The following is a 15,145-nucleotide window of genomic DNA, read 5'->3' as shown; positions in this document are numbered from 1 at the left end:
GGTGCAAATATTGAAACATAATGCCATTACAACCTGATCTCAATATTGGAGAACAACAACTTGTATGTGTGTAATTTGGCACTTTCTGTGTGCTGCGCATATTATAATAATTGTATTCATTCCTATAGTGAAGTTGGAGCAGTGAGCTGCTGGTTCAGAGCCATTGAAAGCTGTAAAAATTCAGCAATGTCTAGAATCGTACATTTGACCTAAACAATGAATGCTTCACCACTACTCCTTGTTCTGGTCTCTCTAACCTCGTGCAATTTCGTTATGGTGACTCGTGCTTGAAGTGGCCTGAATGTGAAAATGTTACCTTTATGTTTATTTGTTGCTGATGTAAATGCTAATGATTATATTTGCAGACGATGCTGCTTCTTACACAATTTATGTGCACGAGTTAATTTTAAAATCCATTTATTAAATAAGAATAGTCTCAAGCTGCTGAGCAAACAATATCGTTCGTAAATCTCGGTGTAGTTGTTAGAATTAATCTGATTATTGTTAGCAGTTATTTCGCAAATCAATCGACGATTCGTGTGGTGTTGCAAATTAGAATTAATTAAATGTATTTACTCTTCCAGTTTAATGTGTTACCTGGAGCTTCAAATGAAATTCGTTCCCATAATGCTCCTCATTAACGCACTCCGAGTGTTTGGCTTGCTCTGCCACGACGTCACTGATAAAAAGTGCAAATTCTCTCCTTTCTGGTGCTTGTATGGAGTGGCCATTCGGTTTGTCGCAGTCTTTTCCTTTGGAGCTTGCAATAATCCATTCGCAAAGTATAGTTCCATGAGTGACGTTGGACAATTAACGCTGATAACCATGATTATGGTCAACTACGTAGGAAATTTTTTAGGCGGAATAATTATTTTCTCGCGAAGTCGAAAATTATCAAAGCTATTTCATCTCTATTGGAACTCTGGTCACCGAGAAGCCATCGCAAAGTCAATCAAATTGAACTTATCTCAGTTAGGACCAACTTTCATCATTGTGATTTTATCTTGTGTTGGTCTGATCGTGGTTCTTGAAGATAATTTTCCACCCAATATACCGCGATGGCTACAATTTATCTTAACTGGGACACAAGTCATTTTCTTGGGTGGGAATATGTCTGCTCTCATGACCTTCAAATTTTTGAGCATTTTGTTGATGGATATTCTGAAGGAAGGTTTCAATGGCCATGAACTGAAGTTGAAGACCCACAAATGTAACCGCGACACCGTCAGTTGCCTTCAAAGTCTTGAATTGTTTCTCATCAAGGTAAGAATGCAAACGTTACTGTCGCTGACCGTGATTCTTGCCATTTTCGTTTCAAGTCAATCAAGAATGTGCTTTTTAAGAATTTAAAAGCACATAAAACGTCAAATAAATTCACCATATGAATGATGAATTTTCGTATCTTTTTTCTTTGCTTTTCAATTCTTGATGGCTGCTCATCTGCTGCGTAACACGGATAACGTTTTGACTACATCAAATCTGTTAGACTCACTTAAATATTTTAGCTACCAGATAAGTATGAAAACGATTTTAGTATTCATAGTATTTTATGTATAACATTAAATAATGTCTCATAACATTTCTATAAGAAATTACTCATTATATGTTGTACAGACCGACGAGATGAAGGAAGAGCTGATATCACTCTTCGCGAGCAACATCACGATGCAGGTGGCGTCGAGTACCGTCCTCACGGCGGTGCACCTAAGTTTTATCGCGTCACTCGGCGTTGCCGTTAATTCTTGTTTCATGTTGCCCACGCTTGGCTTCCTGCTGATGGTGTTCAACACAGGCCAGCAGTTCACCAACGAGGTTAGGCACTGAGCTAATACCCTGGCTTTCCTCCTGAGTGAGTTAATAAATTCTCTAACAATTGATGATATAACAAAGGTAGAACATTTTATTGCCACGTTGATCGTTTTATGTTCTGTATGATTTTTTGTAGCGATGATAACGTATTCAATATATATTCTTTTGTTGAAAAGTTATTGTACATAGGAATTTCATGCACGAAAGTATCATCACAATATTCTTTATTTTCCGGTATGTGGAAATAGTTTTAGTTATAGTTGTCCAATTTCGGCAGAACCAAAAGTCAGGACATTGAATGAGAAATATTTATATTTACGCAACATGTGCAGGTGAAAAACATAAGTGCCAGGATGACGAAGTTGAGCGTCAAATGGCCGCCGCTTATCAAGCTCTCGGTGAGGATGCAGCGAGAAATGAATAAAACACTTTGAAATTTAGTGAAACGATGGAAATCACAAACTCATATATGTCTGTTTATTCGACGATTTGCTTAATGCATTTCATTTATGGAGAATATAATTTATTGTGGCTTAGAACAGAACTTCTGTATGTCTCTGATTCTTTTCATATTTTGTGTTGGCCGCTAATTTCCAGAGATTCATAATAATCCATCAATGTCATTCGTAATATTAATGATACATAAATTCTTAAATCAGTTGAACGTGGTATCCTAGCTATTCAAATATTATAATTTTCTTGTTTGGTAATATTTGATAACAAACAATTACAAATTTTAATGATCGTTATGAGGTAAGTATATATTAATAACTGCAGGCGCATCGTGGGCTAAATTTGCCCCGTGCTGCCCTAAATTATTGGTAGCGACTCCTCTTCAAGTATTTATATTATTAATATGCTCAAATTGTTAACATTATTTTTAATCATGTTAAGCGTGTACGAGATAAAGATAAATGAATGTGTACAGGCACATCGGGTGCTGCTGCAGCTGAAGCGCATGGCAGACTTCAGCATCGGTGATGCGTACTCCCTGAAGCACAGCTCCCTCCTGGCCGTGAGCTTCACGAATACATTAGTAGCGATGAGCTTAAGGAAGCGAGAGGAAAATTCACACATGAAATGCTGTGAACTAAATTTCTGGGCTTAGTAATGGATATTATTGTGGTATAAAATTCAAGCATAAATAACGGAACATGTATAACTGTGTTTGTATAAAATGATTGGTTTCTTTTTTAATAGTGTGGTGCTATGTTGTAGAACGATGACAGTAACTCATATCTTACTCTTATACACCTCTGATTATTGGATGAGTAATATAAACTATAGTATTAGAAATACCCGCAATATATTTTTGCTTCTTTCTAAAGCAATAAGTTATTAAACTAAATTACCTATATCACAGAACTCACTGATTTAGCACAATTTATCCGCCAAATCAGCGTGTAAACTCTATGATATGTAAATCTTGGATATCCTGGAAAATATTACAAACTTATAAGAATATCGATCTACTCAGGTACTGAATGCGTGCGTAGGCTGGCTGGTGCTGTTAATGCAGTTCGAATCCACTCCCAGGGACGTGAATGACCTGAAGGAACCCACCAACAGCACCTATCCGTGATGGACCTAACCTCAATTACTAGACACTTATTCGGGATTATTTCGCGGATATTTTGGCACTATTTTGTTGTTGTTTTAATTATATAATATTTCATTATATATTTTTTGTGTTGAATCAATGATTCTCAATTGCAAATGGTTTCAGGTCAATTTAACTGTGCAAGATCAAGCCATTGCTTCAGCAACAACGATGTAATTCAGACATAAACTACACACTGCATTCTTTTTGTCGACAATTTACAAAGATAATGACCACTAATATAATGTCTCCTAAAGATTTGTTTACTATTTAATAGGAATGCTGTCGTATTGAAAACCAATTCCTTCCTTAATCCTTTTCCCGGTGAAATCAATGCAGGTATTTCAAAGATCGTAGAAACTAGACACTGGCTCTAGTGCAGGCATCGTTGTTCATCACTTATGAAATCAATTTAAATAAAATACAAATACATGTTCAACAGTTTTATTGATTGAACACATTCACCCAGGACACACAAACACATAACACAAACTTCCACTTTTCTCGTTCGCAGCTGCGGCCTGTAGTGTTTTTAAGAACATTATACGGAACAATATTATACGGAGCGTTCACAATATTATACGGACAAGTGAGCGCTCTGTATTTACCGTGTAGGCTCATCACTATTAACTCATCAGATAATTGAGCTACTCTAAAATATTTTCAATCGTATTCCTTGCGCAAATTCTAAGGAACTTCCTAAATGTCTATTAAGTTCTTGGAATGACTGCTATTTATTTGTGGGACGCATGTACAGAAATAAACTGTATCAATGTGACTTATCGCAAGAGATTCTGCCAATGTTTAATTCTTTAAATCAAATCATATACCATCAATAGAGAATCCACGACCTAATAGAGGAATTGGCGCAAACGATAAATATTGACCATACAATTCTTTTGCTACATTCAGGGGCATTCCTATAGTTAGCTATTATAAATAATCTTTCTTATCATGTATGGCTTTAAAGATGTATCGCAACAAAATGACCTACAATACTGCGAATACTAAATATCATGAAACTGAATGCATAATATAATATTTGACAAATTATTCATCACTAGTTGTATTCATCGTTACCAGTTACACAAACGTGTACAGGACCAGCAAACTAATGTTAATTGAAATAAAAATGAAAAAATAATTCTTTACATATAACATCAACGGACGGAGAATACTTTTCTTTTGTTCAATCACATTTCAATTAGTAATTAACTAATTACCTATTAACACTGTAATTAACAGAAGACGAAATCTTGGTTAATTTCATTGCAGTATTTTTTCAACTAAAATTATTAGAAACATTATTCATCGATATCTAAGGAGAACTGTCGGCAATTTACGCTACTTTCGTATCGTCACGAGCTTTCAGTGGATAATGCGCAGTTTAGTTCAAATTGAACTTTTCAATTGTTAAACAAATGAGGGCCAAGCGAGAAAATTTTATGATAATTATGCGTACTCAAAAATAAAATGTAAACATGGAAGTATAAGGGTAAACTGGGTCGAAAACGTTTTAGCTTTTCGACGCGACGTATTATAAAGTTTCCGGAAGTGAGACAATAATTTATGAAGAAATTGTAAAATATAGGAAAGAAAGATTGGATCCGAGGCTCATGGGTCATTCATTTTGCTTTCATAAACATTTTTCCAGCACTTCTTCCTTCACTATATGAAGTCTATACGTATGGACTTGGATTAACACGTTTAAAATTAAACTTAACTAGTAAATATTACTGCTACGTAATCCTGGCCTCGCTCGGGAGGTAGTGAGTCTTAATAGGTAGGTTAACCGAGCAGCAACCGAACCTGAACTAGTAAATTTCTATCAATGTTTTCCTATGACATATATCAAATAGATGGTAAAATTGATGTAATTCTTACGTAGGACCTCCGAACGAAAGTCTCTGAAAGCTGCCCCTGTTGTTTATTGGTCAGATAAGATACAGCGACGCAGATACCATGATACAATGACCGCTGTTAGACAGACACCAACACACACACTCACTATCTGATACACGTTTTAAATATAAAACGAATTAGTAATAACGCTTTTGAACCAAAATAACGCTTTGTTTAGCATGTACATCTAATTAAATTTCGAGTATGTAAATCATTTGGTCTGACTTTGAAAACGAGAATGCAATTTTTTGTACCCATCTCATGCCCATATTTCACGACGATTTATGTTATCACGACGATTTATGTTTACCACATCGATATAAACACTCATAAATAATAAAGTTGTATTGAGAGTTTCTTATTTCGTTTAAATTTTATCATCCATGATTATAATACACGCTAATTAGATTTGTGTACATATTGACATGTAAAACTTGACATATTTTGTCGTGTTTGTTTAGCAGGTTTTACTCAAGTAGACGCAGCAAATCTCATATTTTGATAATTAATAAGAATAATCTCACCACAAGCCGTCGACGTTGAACGGCCGTGCCTCTAAACTTGTCATAATTTAAACCACTAAAGTATATTATTTAAATAACACTATGAGCCTTCTCTTGGTTTATCATATCATACGTTAATCTACTAAGGAGGTCACAGGACATCAATTATCGGTGAACCTGCATGTAATTATGAATTATATTACATTTTCTACATAGCCTTAACGAGTCTCTAATTGAGTCATTAATTGCTATAGCATCTAATTAACTATAAGGTCATGTCACCAAACGACCACACTTTATGCTCGTATCTTCTTTACAAAGGCACTACCACTTGGTAAGAAATGGTTTAGACGCAGGCGCATACAATAGAATATTTACATGCAATGCTTCCACAACATCTGGTCAGATCCTTCAGACCCACTGGGAAACGAAAAAAATTTTGCTCTTTGAAAAAATTAACTTTCCTGGTAAATTCTAAACTAGAGGCTCTAATTGTGAGGAATTCTTTCTGACAGAAGTGAACTTTGGATGATGTGTTTGAATTTGAAGATGTGTTTCAAGCTTAGTGCCTAATGATTTGTTATTAGATTTGTTTCTATTTCAATTTAAGATTGTCAATCAAAATCTGGTGTTATTGATGTTCTGGTCACCGTATCCATTTCTCGCAATTCCATGTGTCAGTTCAATGTTTCAGTATCGCTTTCCTGTGTATGTCCAGTCTTCCCTTTAATATTTATTGTTATAACCTTGTTTCTTGTACCTTGTTTCTTCCCTATTTACCAGAATTAGATGGCTCTTTTTTCAACAAACTCTCCCTTATGTCGTCGTACCTGCACAGAGAAGAAAACAGATTGGTTATTTTATTAATGATGTCTCCTAGAGCACAAAACTTAACACTTGACATATTCATATTAACAAAACTTAACGACTTGACATATTCACGTAATGTGTGATCAAGTAAATAAGGACTATTTTTCTCACTCCGCTTCCAGCGAAAAATCTGTAGTTTAGAGTTCACAATGTTGATGTTAAGTGTTATTGCAACCCAGTATTTCAGTTACCCTTTCCGCTTGACAAAAATTATTACTTAGGACTAATCGAATTCCTAATTTCATGGTTAGTTCATAATAATTTTCTTATTATGAACTATTATTATGAACTTATTATATTATTATTATTTTCTTATTATTATCTTATTATGAACTTTTACTTATTTTCTTAGAGATTGACTGCAGATTGAAGCGTCGACGTAAATGCCGACAACTCATTACATAATTATGTAATAAAATATTCCATACGCTCATCCATAATAATAAAAGTGTATATGAATCAAATATATCTTATTCACTGGCAGGTGTATCCCAACTCACTGCTTGATCCTGCTCGGTATGCACACTTGCTCCATGGGGATGAGGGCGGACAGGTCCCGTAGACTGTCGACGAATCGCAGCTTGCGGGAGAATTTCGCGCTGGATCCAAAATAAAACGAAAATTTGCTTCTATTAACTGCATCTTAATTGCATTTATCAATAATTTTGGTAAATTAGTCGTTTAAATTACATCAAAAGTTTCAAATACAAGACCGGGAAATAACCGCAAGTTGACCCATGTGCTAATATTACATACATTATTATACGAATATTGTTTAGCATATCCTAGACTCACTTAAACTTTGTAATAAATCTCCTGGCACTCGAATAATTACCGTAGAGTAATTATCACCCATGTGCCTCTTTTATAGCTTGATTCATTACCTCCTGAGGTTTTCGTGTGCGATTTCATTTTTTTCGCATATAATTATAAATGAATGCATGAATTCATGAATTGGTCGTTGACTCACTATTGTAACAGAATGATTACATAGCGTACATTACATATAATTCACTGACATAGAGCAGCTGGCAGACATAATGGACAGTAATGAGATTTTTAGACGATATCGACGTTTTAAAGGCTATCAAGATAAGGTCGATATTAGGTCGTAGGATCGATACTCAAGTATCGATCCTGCGAAATCAAATTGGGTCTCACCCCCACACGAGCAATGGCTTAGGTTGAGATGTTTTGACTGAAACCGCTGTTCATGCTGGTATATGCAAAGCATTCCGTACATGAGACAGGTCATTGATTACGTACGTGTGGTGACGTCGCAGGTTTCGTGCGTGTACACTGTTAGAAAAATCACCGTTAAAGTGGCGGGCCAGCCGGAACGTGAAAAGAAACACCGCATGACCGTTTTTATTCAAATTTAACACTAGAAACCTGTACAACATCTGAAAAAAGTATAAACGGTCTATTTTCACTTGACGTCCAGCCGCTAGAACGCCGGTGAGACCGTTTTTTACCGTTTTTTCCAACATAGAGACGTGCAGGTTCTCTCTTAGTGCCCGGTCCTAGCGTGAGAAATGTTTGAGTATATATACTATAAATATATACATTTATATATTTATATACTGACCTCACAAAGGGCCTGATCATTACGACGACAGTCTTAACCCAGAAGGTTGGATGCACGAGGTAGAGCGCCTGTAGGTTCTTCCTCAGTCGCCGGTCTATCATTTGATAGCATCGCTGAAACAGAGAAACCTCGTCATCGCCATTTTTATGTTATCATTTATAAAAAACTGACAGCAAACCATCACAAAATTAGTTGCGCATGTATTGCTGATATCAAGTGTAATTATTATTAATCTTACGTTATGTTTAAAAATTGAAACTTGTTAAAAAACGTAATTGTATCGCTAAAAAATATTATTCAATTTAATTTGTAACAAGATATGAATAAAGTTGATTGTATATTTTGACTTAAGCTTTACTGTTTCACTAGATAAATTCTTGGTCTAGGATATTGTGTGGATATTCCAGGATATTCTGAGGATATTCCACGATATTGTTCGGATATTCCAGAATATTGCGAAGATATTCTGGGACATTGTTTGGATATTACAGAATATTGTGTGGGTATCCCAGAATATTGTTTGGATATTACAGAATATTGTTTGGATATTACAGAATATTGCGTGGATATTCCAGAATATTGTTTGGATATTACAGAATACTGTATGGATATAACAGAATATCGCGTGGATGTAGACCTTGAGCCAGCTGAAGGAAGGCATGTTGGCGCGCGTGGTGGCACCGTGCAGGTAGACCAGCACGTAGTCTTCAGCGATCAACTGGTCTAGCGCCGTCAACACATACCTGCGCCGTATATACTTTAATAATCAATCCCTTCATCATAATTAAGTAATATAGCAGATGAATTTAATATTAAAATAACATTGTACATTTAAAAAAATTAATCGCGTAATCTTCATTTATTATTTAATCGAATTAATTTCCACTTAAAATTACATTTTAGTTGAAGAATCTAAATATAAATCAGATGAATATATTGTTAAAATAACATTTTATTCTTATAAAATCAATCAGGTAATCTTCATTTAATATTCAATCAGATTAATTTCGATTAAAATTACATTTTATGGCAATTTCTGAGCATATATCATAAATAAGAATAATTTTTAAGGTTAAAATGACATTATATTAAAAAAATAAATCGGGTAATCTTCATTTAATATTTAATTGAACTAATTTAAAGTTAAAATTGCATTCTATCGGAATTGCCATGCATCCATTTCGTTGGAACCACGTTATGCAAATGTGCAAATTTATGAATTGTATGAAATTAAGGTTAAAAGCTATTGCCAGACTAAGCTCCGATTTTTTCAATACTAATAATAGCGATAAAAAAGTATAATAAACATGATAACAACAACCACAAAGATGATGATTTTTCGAATGATGAAATTTTATGACTTACCTAAAAACTGAATTAACTATTAGTTAAATGATCATCACAGCACATCATGCAATCAATGTCACGATCTTCATCTCATAGATTGTACACCGCCTATTGTGTAATTAAGAAATAATTTTTTTTTAACCGCAAAGGCATGAATAATGTCAGGCATGAATAAAGTTAATCCTGAATGATGTGAGTGATGAATAATGTCAGTCATGAATAATGTCAGTCATGAATAATGTCAGTCATGAATAATGTCAGTCACGAATAAAGCTAATCATGAATAAAGTTAATCATGAATAAAATTAATCATGAATAAAGTTAGTCATGAATAAAGTTAGTCATGAATAAAATTAATCATGCATAAAGTTAGTCATGAATAAAGTTAGTCATGAATAAAATTAATCATGAATAAAGTTAGTCATGAATAAAGTTAGTCATGAATGACATGAGTGCTGGGACCCCACATGAAGAGATGGTCCATGACGTAGTCGTAGTCATGACGTGCTCGGTCAGGCAGGAAGCAGGCCGAGAAGACGATGATCGCTTCACCGCTCGTCAGATGCCCGCCATGACTCAGCACTTTTTTATACGGCTCGATGACCTGTTGAATAAATTCTTTGAGAGATGCAAGGGAGCTAGTAAGTAGTAGAATTAGGTTAGGTGATAGGAACAGATGAATTGTTTGGAACTTTTGAACCTTCTAATTTTTTATACGGCTCGATGACCTGTTGAATAAATTCTTTCAGAGATGCGAGGGAGATAGTAAGGATTAGAAATAGGTTAGGTGATAAGAACAGATGAATTGTTTGGAACTTTTGAACCTTCTAATTTTTTATATGGCTCTATTACCTGTTGTATAAATTTTTTGAGAGATGCGAGGGAGATAGTAAGTATTAGAATTAGGTTGGGTTATGAGAGTAAGTGAATTATTGGAAACTTTTACCATTTGTTTCCAAAAAGATTATGTTCAACCTTCATTAAAGGCTGCATCCATATATAGTCCGATTAATTAGGGTTTAAAAATTAAAGATTATTAATACCATAGAAGGGAATAGCCTGTGAACATGGGATTCTGATATAAAATGATGAATTAAAAAATCTGTTGGTATCTTTGGCCGTATCATTGCGTTATTTTTCAATAAAAAAAATTATACATTCGGCGCTTTAACATATCACTAGAAGGTAATAATAATAAGGAAGGTTCATTACATTTATATTAAAGCAAAATAACACTCATATTAATTCAGTAATATAGGAAACTTTATAAAAAATATAACTCAGTACTCACTGCAGTGAGTGACAGAGAGCGCATTTTCTCGTCGACGAAAACGTAGTCACGGACGGACGGACAAACGGACGGACATGACGAGCACAATAGCGTCTTTTTTCCATAAATGTGAAAATGCACTAGAATTACCTGCATGTCTATCCTGCGCTCGATGCCCTGGATGACGACAGCGCGGAAAGAGGCGCTGTCGTCCGGCGCAGCGCCGCCCCCTCGGCCCGGATGGTCCGGGCTGTTGGGGCCAAGTCCTGCACCGACAAAGTAACAGAAATTTTCGGCTAAAAATTCTCGTGTTGGAAACTTTTCATTCACATTCACCAAGGCAATTGTTATCCAGGTAGCCGAGAGTTTTCGGCTAAAAATTGTCATGGTGAAAAATTTTCATTCACATTCACTAAGGCAATTATTATCCGGGTAAAGTCCCGAGAGTTTTCGGCTAAAAATTTTCATGGTGAAAAATTTTCATTCACATTCACTAAGGCAATTGTTATCCAGGTAAAACCCCGAGAGTTTGTGCAGATCATGCTTCTGCACCTTACGTGATGGATTGTAAATTATCCAAATGTTTACATAATCATATATTGAATGTAAGGATTAGTAAAATGACGCTACTCACTCTCCATGATTGACTCCTCAAGCTCGTCCGGCGTGTTGATGTCGTCAGGGGTGAGCATTTCATTCAGGTGCTCTTGAGACAACATTTGTGCAACGTCATCGCCTTCATCATTGTCGTCAAGGGACGATAGAGACTCATGATCGTCTTCGAAGTTGTCATTTGGTGACGTAGAGTCTCTGACGGAGAGCTTCTTACGTCTGCCTTGTGTTCTCGAGTCCAAGTTGTTGTACGTCTTCGGCTCCTGCTGACCACTACCTGCATTCAAATAAATGTGAAGACTTTGTCAGAATAGCTATACATTTCTTTCATTTGTGTGGGTCATCTTAAACAAATTTTGCCCGGCAAAAGATGTATCAGCACTACGTCCAAAAAGTGAGTTATTAACTTATTATTTGGAAAATATAACCCATTAATTCCTCTGAATGTGATTACTTGGACTTGCGAGTGTCACATCTGTTTCCTAAAATAGTTTACAGAAAGTACAAATAAAATAAGATTGGTGTAGTTCGGCAGAAGCTTTTCTTTTATGCAAGTTTGAGCAGAGCATGCTTTTTATTAATAATCTTCTTGTTATGGTCTTCAATCAAACTTGCACAAAATAAAATGTATACATTCGTTAAAATTCTGTTTCCTGACCACCATCACTACTTCCCGCACCTGAGGCAGATGGGACGGTCTTCCTCATGGCGACGAGACCATCAGGTGGAGACGCCACAGCGGAGTAGACGCAATCATTCTCTCCACATGGCGACACAATTCCCCCCTCCTCCTCCTCCTCTGCTAACCTCAAGCCGCTCGCTGAAGCCCTCAAGGCTCCCGGGGAGCTCGGGAAATCAACTAAAAGATGTAACTCAACTGAAGCTCAAAGCTCAAATATTTTACTACATGATTCTTGACTTACCAGAAATTGTACTCTGTATTCAAATTCAAATTGAAAATTATTTTCCATTAATAATCATGGCTTCTTTGCAGATATTCCGCATAACGGACTAATAATGTACAATAATTTACGACATATATGTATATAAAAAGTCGACTTGTACAAGTAGTCGACTAGTAGTCGACTAGTAGTAGTCGATCAGCAAGAAAAAAAATAACTAATCGCAGAGATACTGAGATCAGTGGGATAAGTAAAGTGCAGTGTATTGCATCGAGATACGTAACTCACCAGGTTCTGGCTCATAAACTGTAGACTCGGGTAGAGAAAAGTCAAGGCTGTGGAGAGGGAAGGACATCTTGTTTCTCTCAAGTCGATGCTGAGAACTTATAAAGCCACTGTGATCGACGGAAGGTGCGGGCGTTTTGGGGAGTCTCTTTTTCTCCTTGCTATTAATGTCGCTGGGATTAAATTTCCATTCAGAAGAATCATCATCGCATGGACTACAGGTCTTCATCGATAAATCATTGAAATGTTGCTGAATAAAGTCTGGAGAAACGGTGGAGTCGTTCAGATCCACGGTCTCGAGATCCTTGGTTTCCAGCAAGGCATTGGTTAGACTAGAAGCAAATTCAGCGACGGAATCTTGAGGTTTGTTAATAGACGTATGTTTTTGAGGCACTTGATTATTAATAAGTTTTGTTATAGGTGGTCTTTCCCTCCGAGTTCTTGCAACTTCTTGCTTAGACCTGTCAGAAGACCAACTTCCCAAGTCTGAAGGTTGTCTCTTAGACACTCCGCCGCTTTTTCCACTACTCGAATTGATGTTCAGAACCGTGACGTTTGACGGGTCGGTAGAAGAGGAGGAAACTTCTCCCAGTGGAGACAAAATTGAAGTTGAAGACTGAAGAGGTAGATTTGTTACCGCTTTCAATGATCTTTGAGTGAGTATTGAAGAGGAGGAGTTAGGAGACTTCTCTTCTCTTATGCTCAGCTCTTCCTCATCTATGCTAGACAAGCCTCCGGTGGTTGGCAATAATTCACCATTCTGCAGAAATGGCAATAAAAACGAATTATTTAATTTGACAGAATCTCCCGCATAATCATGGAGAGATTGTTGAATCTGTAGTCGGATCGGTGCTGCTTAATTTGGCCGTACGGTTCGACCTGAAATTCTTTATTTTGAACTAATATTCACCTTCGTGAATCATCACTATGAAGGTTTCTTTTGTACTAAGCTCTTTACTTCACGTGGAGTCCCATACAATTGGTGTTCTCTTTCATATATTTACGTTATTTATAGCGTGTTTCAACTTATTTCAATTTAGTCCTATGATAATGAAATATCTGTATTGGAGTATTCATATCCGTTTTGATAGGAATTTTGACAGATCTTAATAAGGTGTTTATTTTGGATTCCGATTTGAAAGTTAGGTGGCTGCTATTTGAAAGAATTTGCTGTGACCCATGAAAACATGACAATGATTTATATAGAAACTATATAATTTTCACTCGCAAAAAATTAAATCAATTTTAAATACAGAGACTGAATCTTTCTATAAAATAGAAAGATTCCGTTTCTTCTTTGGTTGTGTGGAAGGTAGTGGCTGAAAAGGGCGGATCGAGATCGGCATGATTGATGCCGGGAAGGGATTGGCGGGGCTGAGATGTTGGAAGCCTCAAAATCCTCGACAAGTTTGGCAGCCAAAAACCGTCTCAAACAATAAAGAAGCTCTCTAAAAACTCCTAAAACCGACTTATTCTTCTTTTTATTGGTACATCAGTTCGAATCAACCAAGATTTTAAATTATCTAGTTGAAAATGAAAATTCATGCTTCAGTATTTCAGATTATGGGATGAAAATCGGAATTTAATTGCAATTTGTTGATACTTCTCTTGTTCTGATATAGATTTATTAACCTGATTCTTGAAACTGATATTATTCATAAGCTTGTGATTTAAAGCAAGGATGTTTACTCACGTGAACGGGATAGCGGAGTGGATCCATTACTCCTGTAGGACCTGCAGAACCACGGAGTGCACCCGAGTCCTGAGGTGGCAGATACATGGTCTTCTCTGTAGGTATTTTCGGATGGTTTCCCTTGGTTGTATTTGTCTTATGGTCTTCTCTAATGGTATCTTTTAGTGGTATTTGTATTTTGGTCTTCTCTGCAGGTATTCTCGGATGGTATCCTCTGGTGGTATTTGTCTTTAAAATATGGTCTTCTCTGCTGGTATTTTCGGATGGTATCTTCAGGTGGTATTTGTCTTTTGGTCTTCTCTGCTGGTATTTTCGGATGGTTTCCCTTGGTAGTATTTGTCTTTTGGTCTTCTCTAATGGTATCTTTTAGTGGTATTTGTATTTTGGTCTTCTTAGCAGGTATTTTCGGGTGGTATCCTCTGGTGGTATTTGTCTTTTGGTCTTCTCTGCTGGTATTCTCGGGTGGTATCCACTGGTGGTATTTGTATTTTGGTCTTCTTAGCAGGTATTTTCGGGTGGTATCCTCTGGTGGTATTTGTCTTTTGGTCTTTTCTGCTGGTATTCTCGGGTGGTATCCTCTGGTGGTATTTGTATTTTGGTCTTCTCTGCAGGTATTCTCGTATGGTATCCTCGGATGGGATTTGTCCTTTAGTCTTCTCTATAAGTGTTCTCGAGTGGTATCTTCTGCAGGGACTTATATTTTGGTCTTTTCTGCCGGTATTCTCGGATGGTATCCCCGGATGGGATTTGTCTTTTGGTTTTCT

The 15,145-nt window shown here is 36.3% G+C and overlaps 1 protein-coding gene across 1 annotated transcript; it reads right to left on the bottom strand.

The window, feature by feature from the left end:
* Positions 1 to 6,478: 6,478 nt before the first annotated feature.
* On the bottom strand, positions 6,479 to 14,889 carry LOC108671175. The gene is made up of 10 exons (XM_018158673.2): positions 14,382 to 14,889; positions 12,692 to 13,448; positions 12,181 to 12,360; positions 11,524 to 11,778; positions 11,040 to 11,155; positions 10,087 to 10,223; positions 8,910 to 9,015; positions 8,273 to 8,385; positions 7,185 to 7,283; positions 6,479 to 6,644 (listed from the first exon to the last, which is right to left on the bottom strand). The coding sequence occupies exons 1-10, from the start codon at positions 14,466 to 14,468 to the stop codon at positions 6,587 to 6,589; spliced, it is 1,908 nt and encodes a 635-aa protein (XP_018014162.2). The 5' UTR covers positions 14,469 to 14,889; the 3' UTR covers positions 6,479 to 6,586.
* Positions 14,890 to 15,145: the final 256 nt, after the last annotated feature.

Source organism: Hyalella azteca, unplaced genomic scaffold (genome assembly GCF_000764305.2).
Source record: "Hyalella azteca isolate HAZT.00-mixed unplaced genomic scaffold, Hazt_2.0.2 contig10672, whole genome shotgun sequence".
Classification (NCBI taxonomy): Eukaryota; Metazoa; Arthropoda; class Malacostraca; order Amphipoda; family Hyalellidae; genus Hyalella; species Hyalella azteca.
Note: the sequence above shows the minus strand (reverse complement) of the source record. Positions and strands in the feature narration are given on the sequence as shown.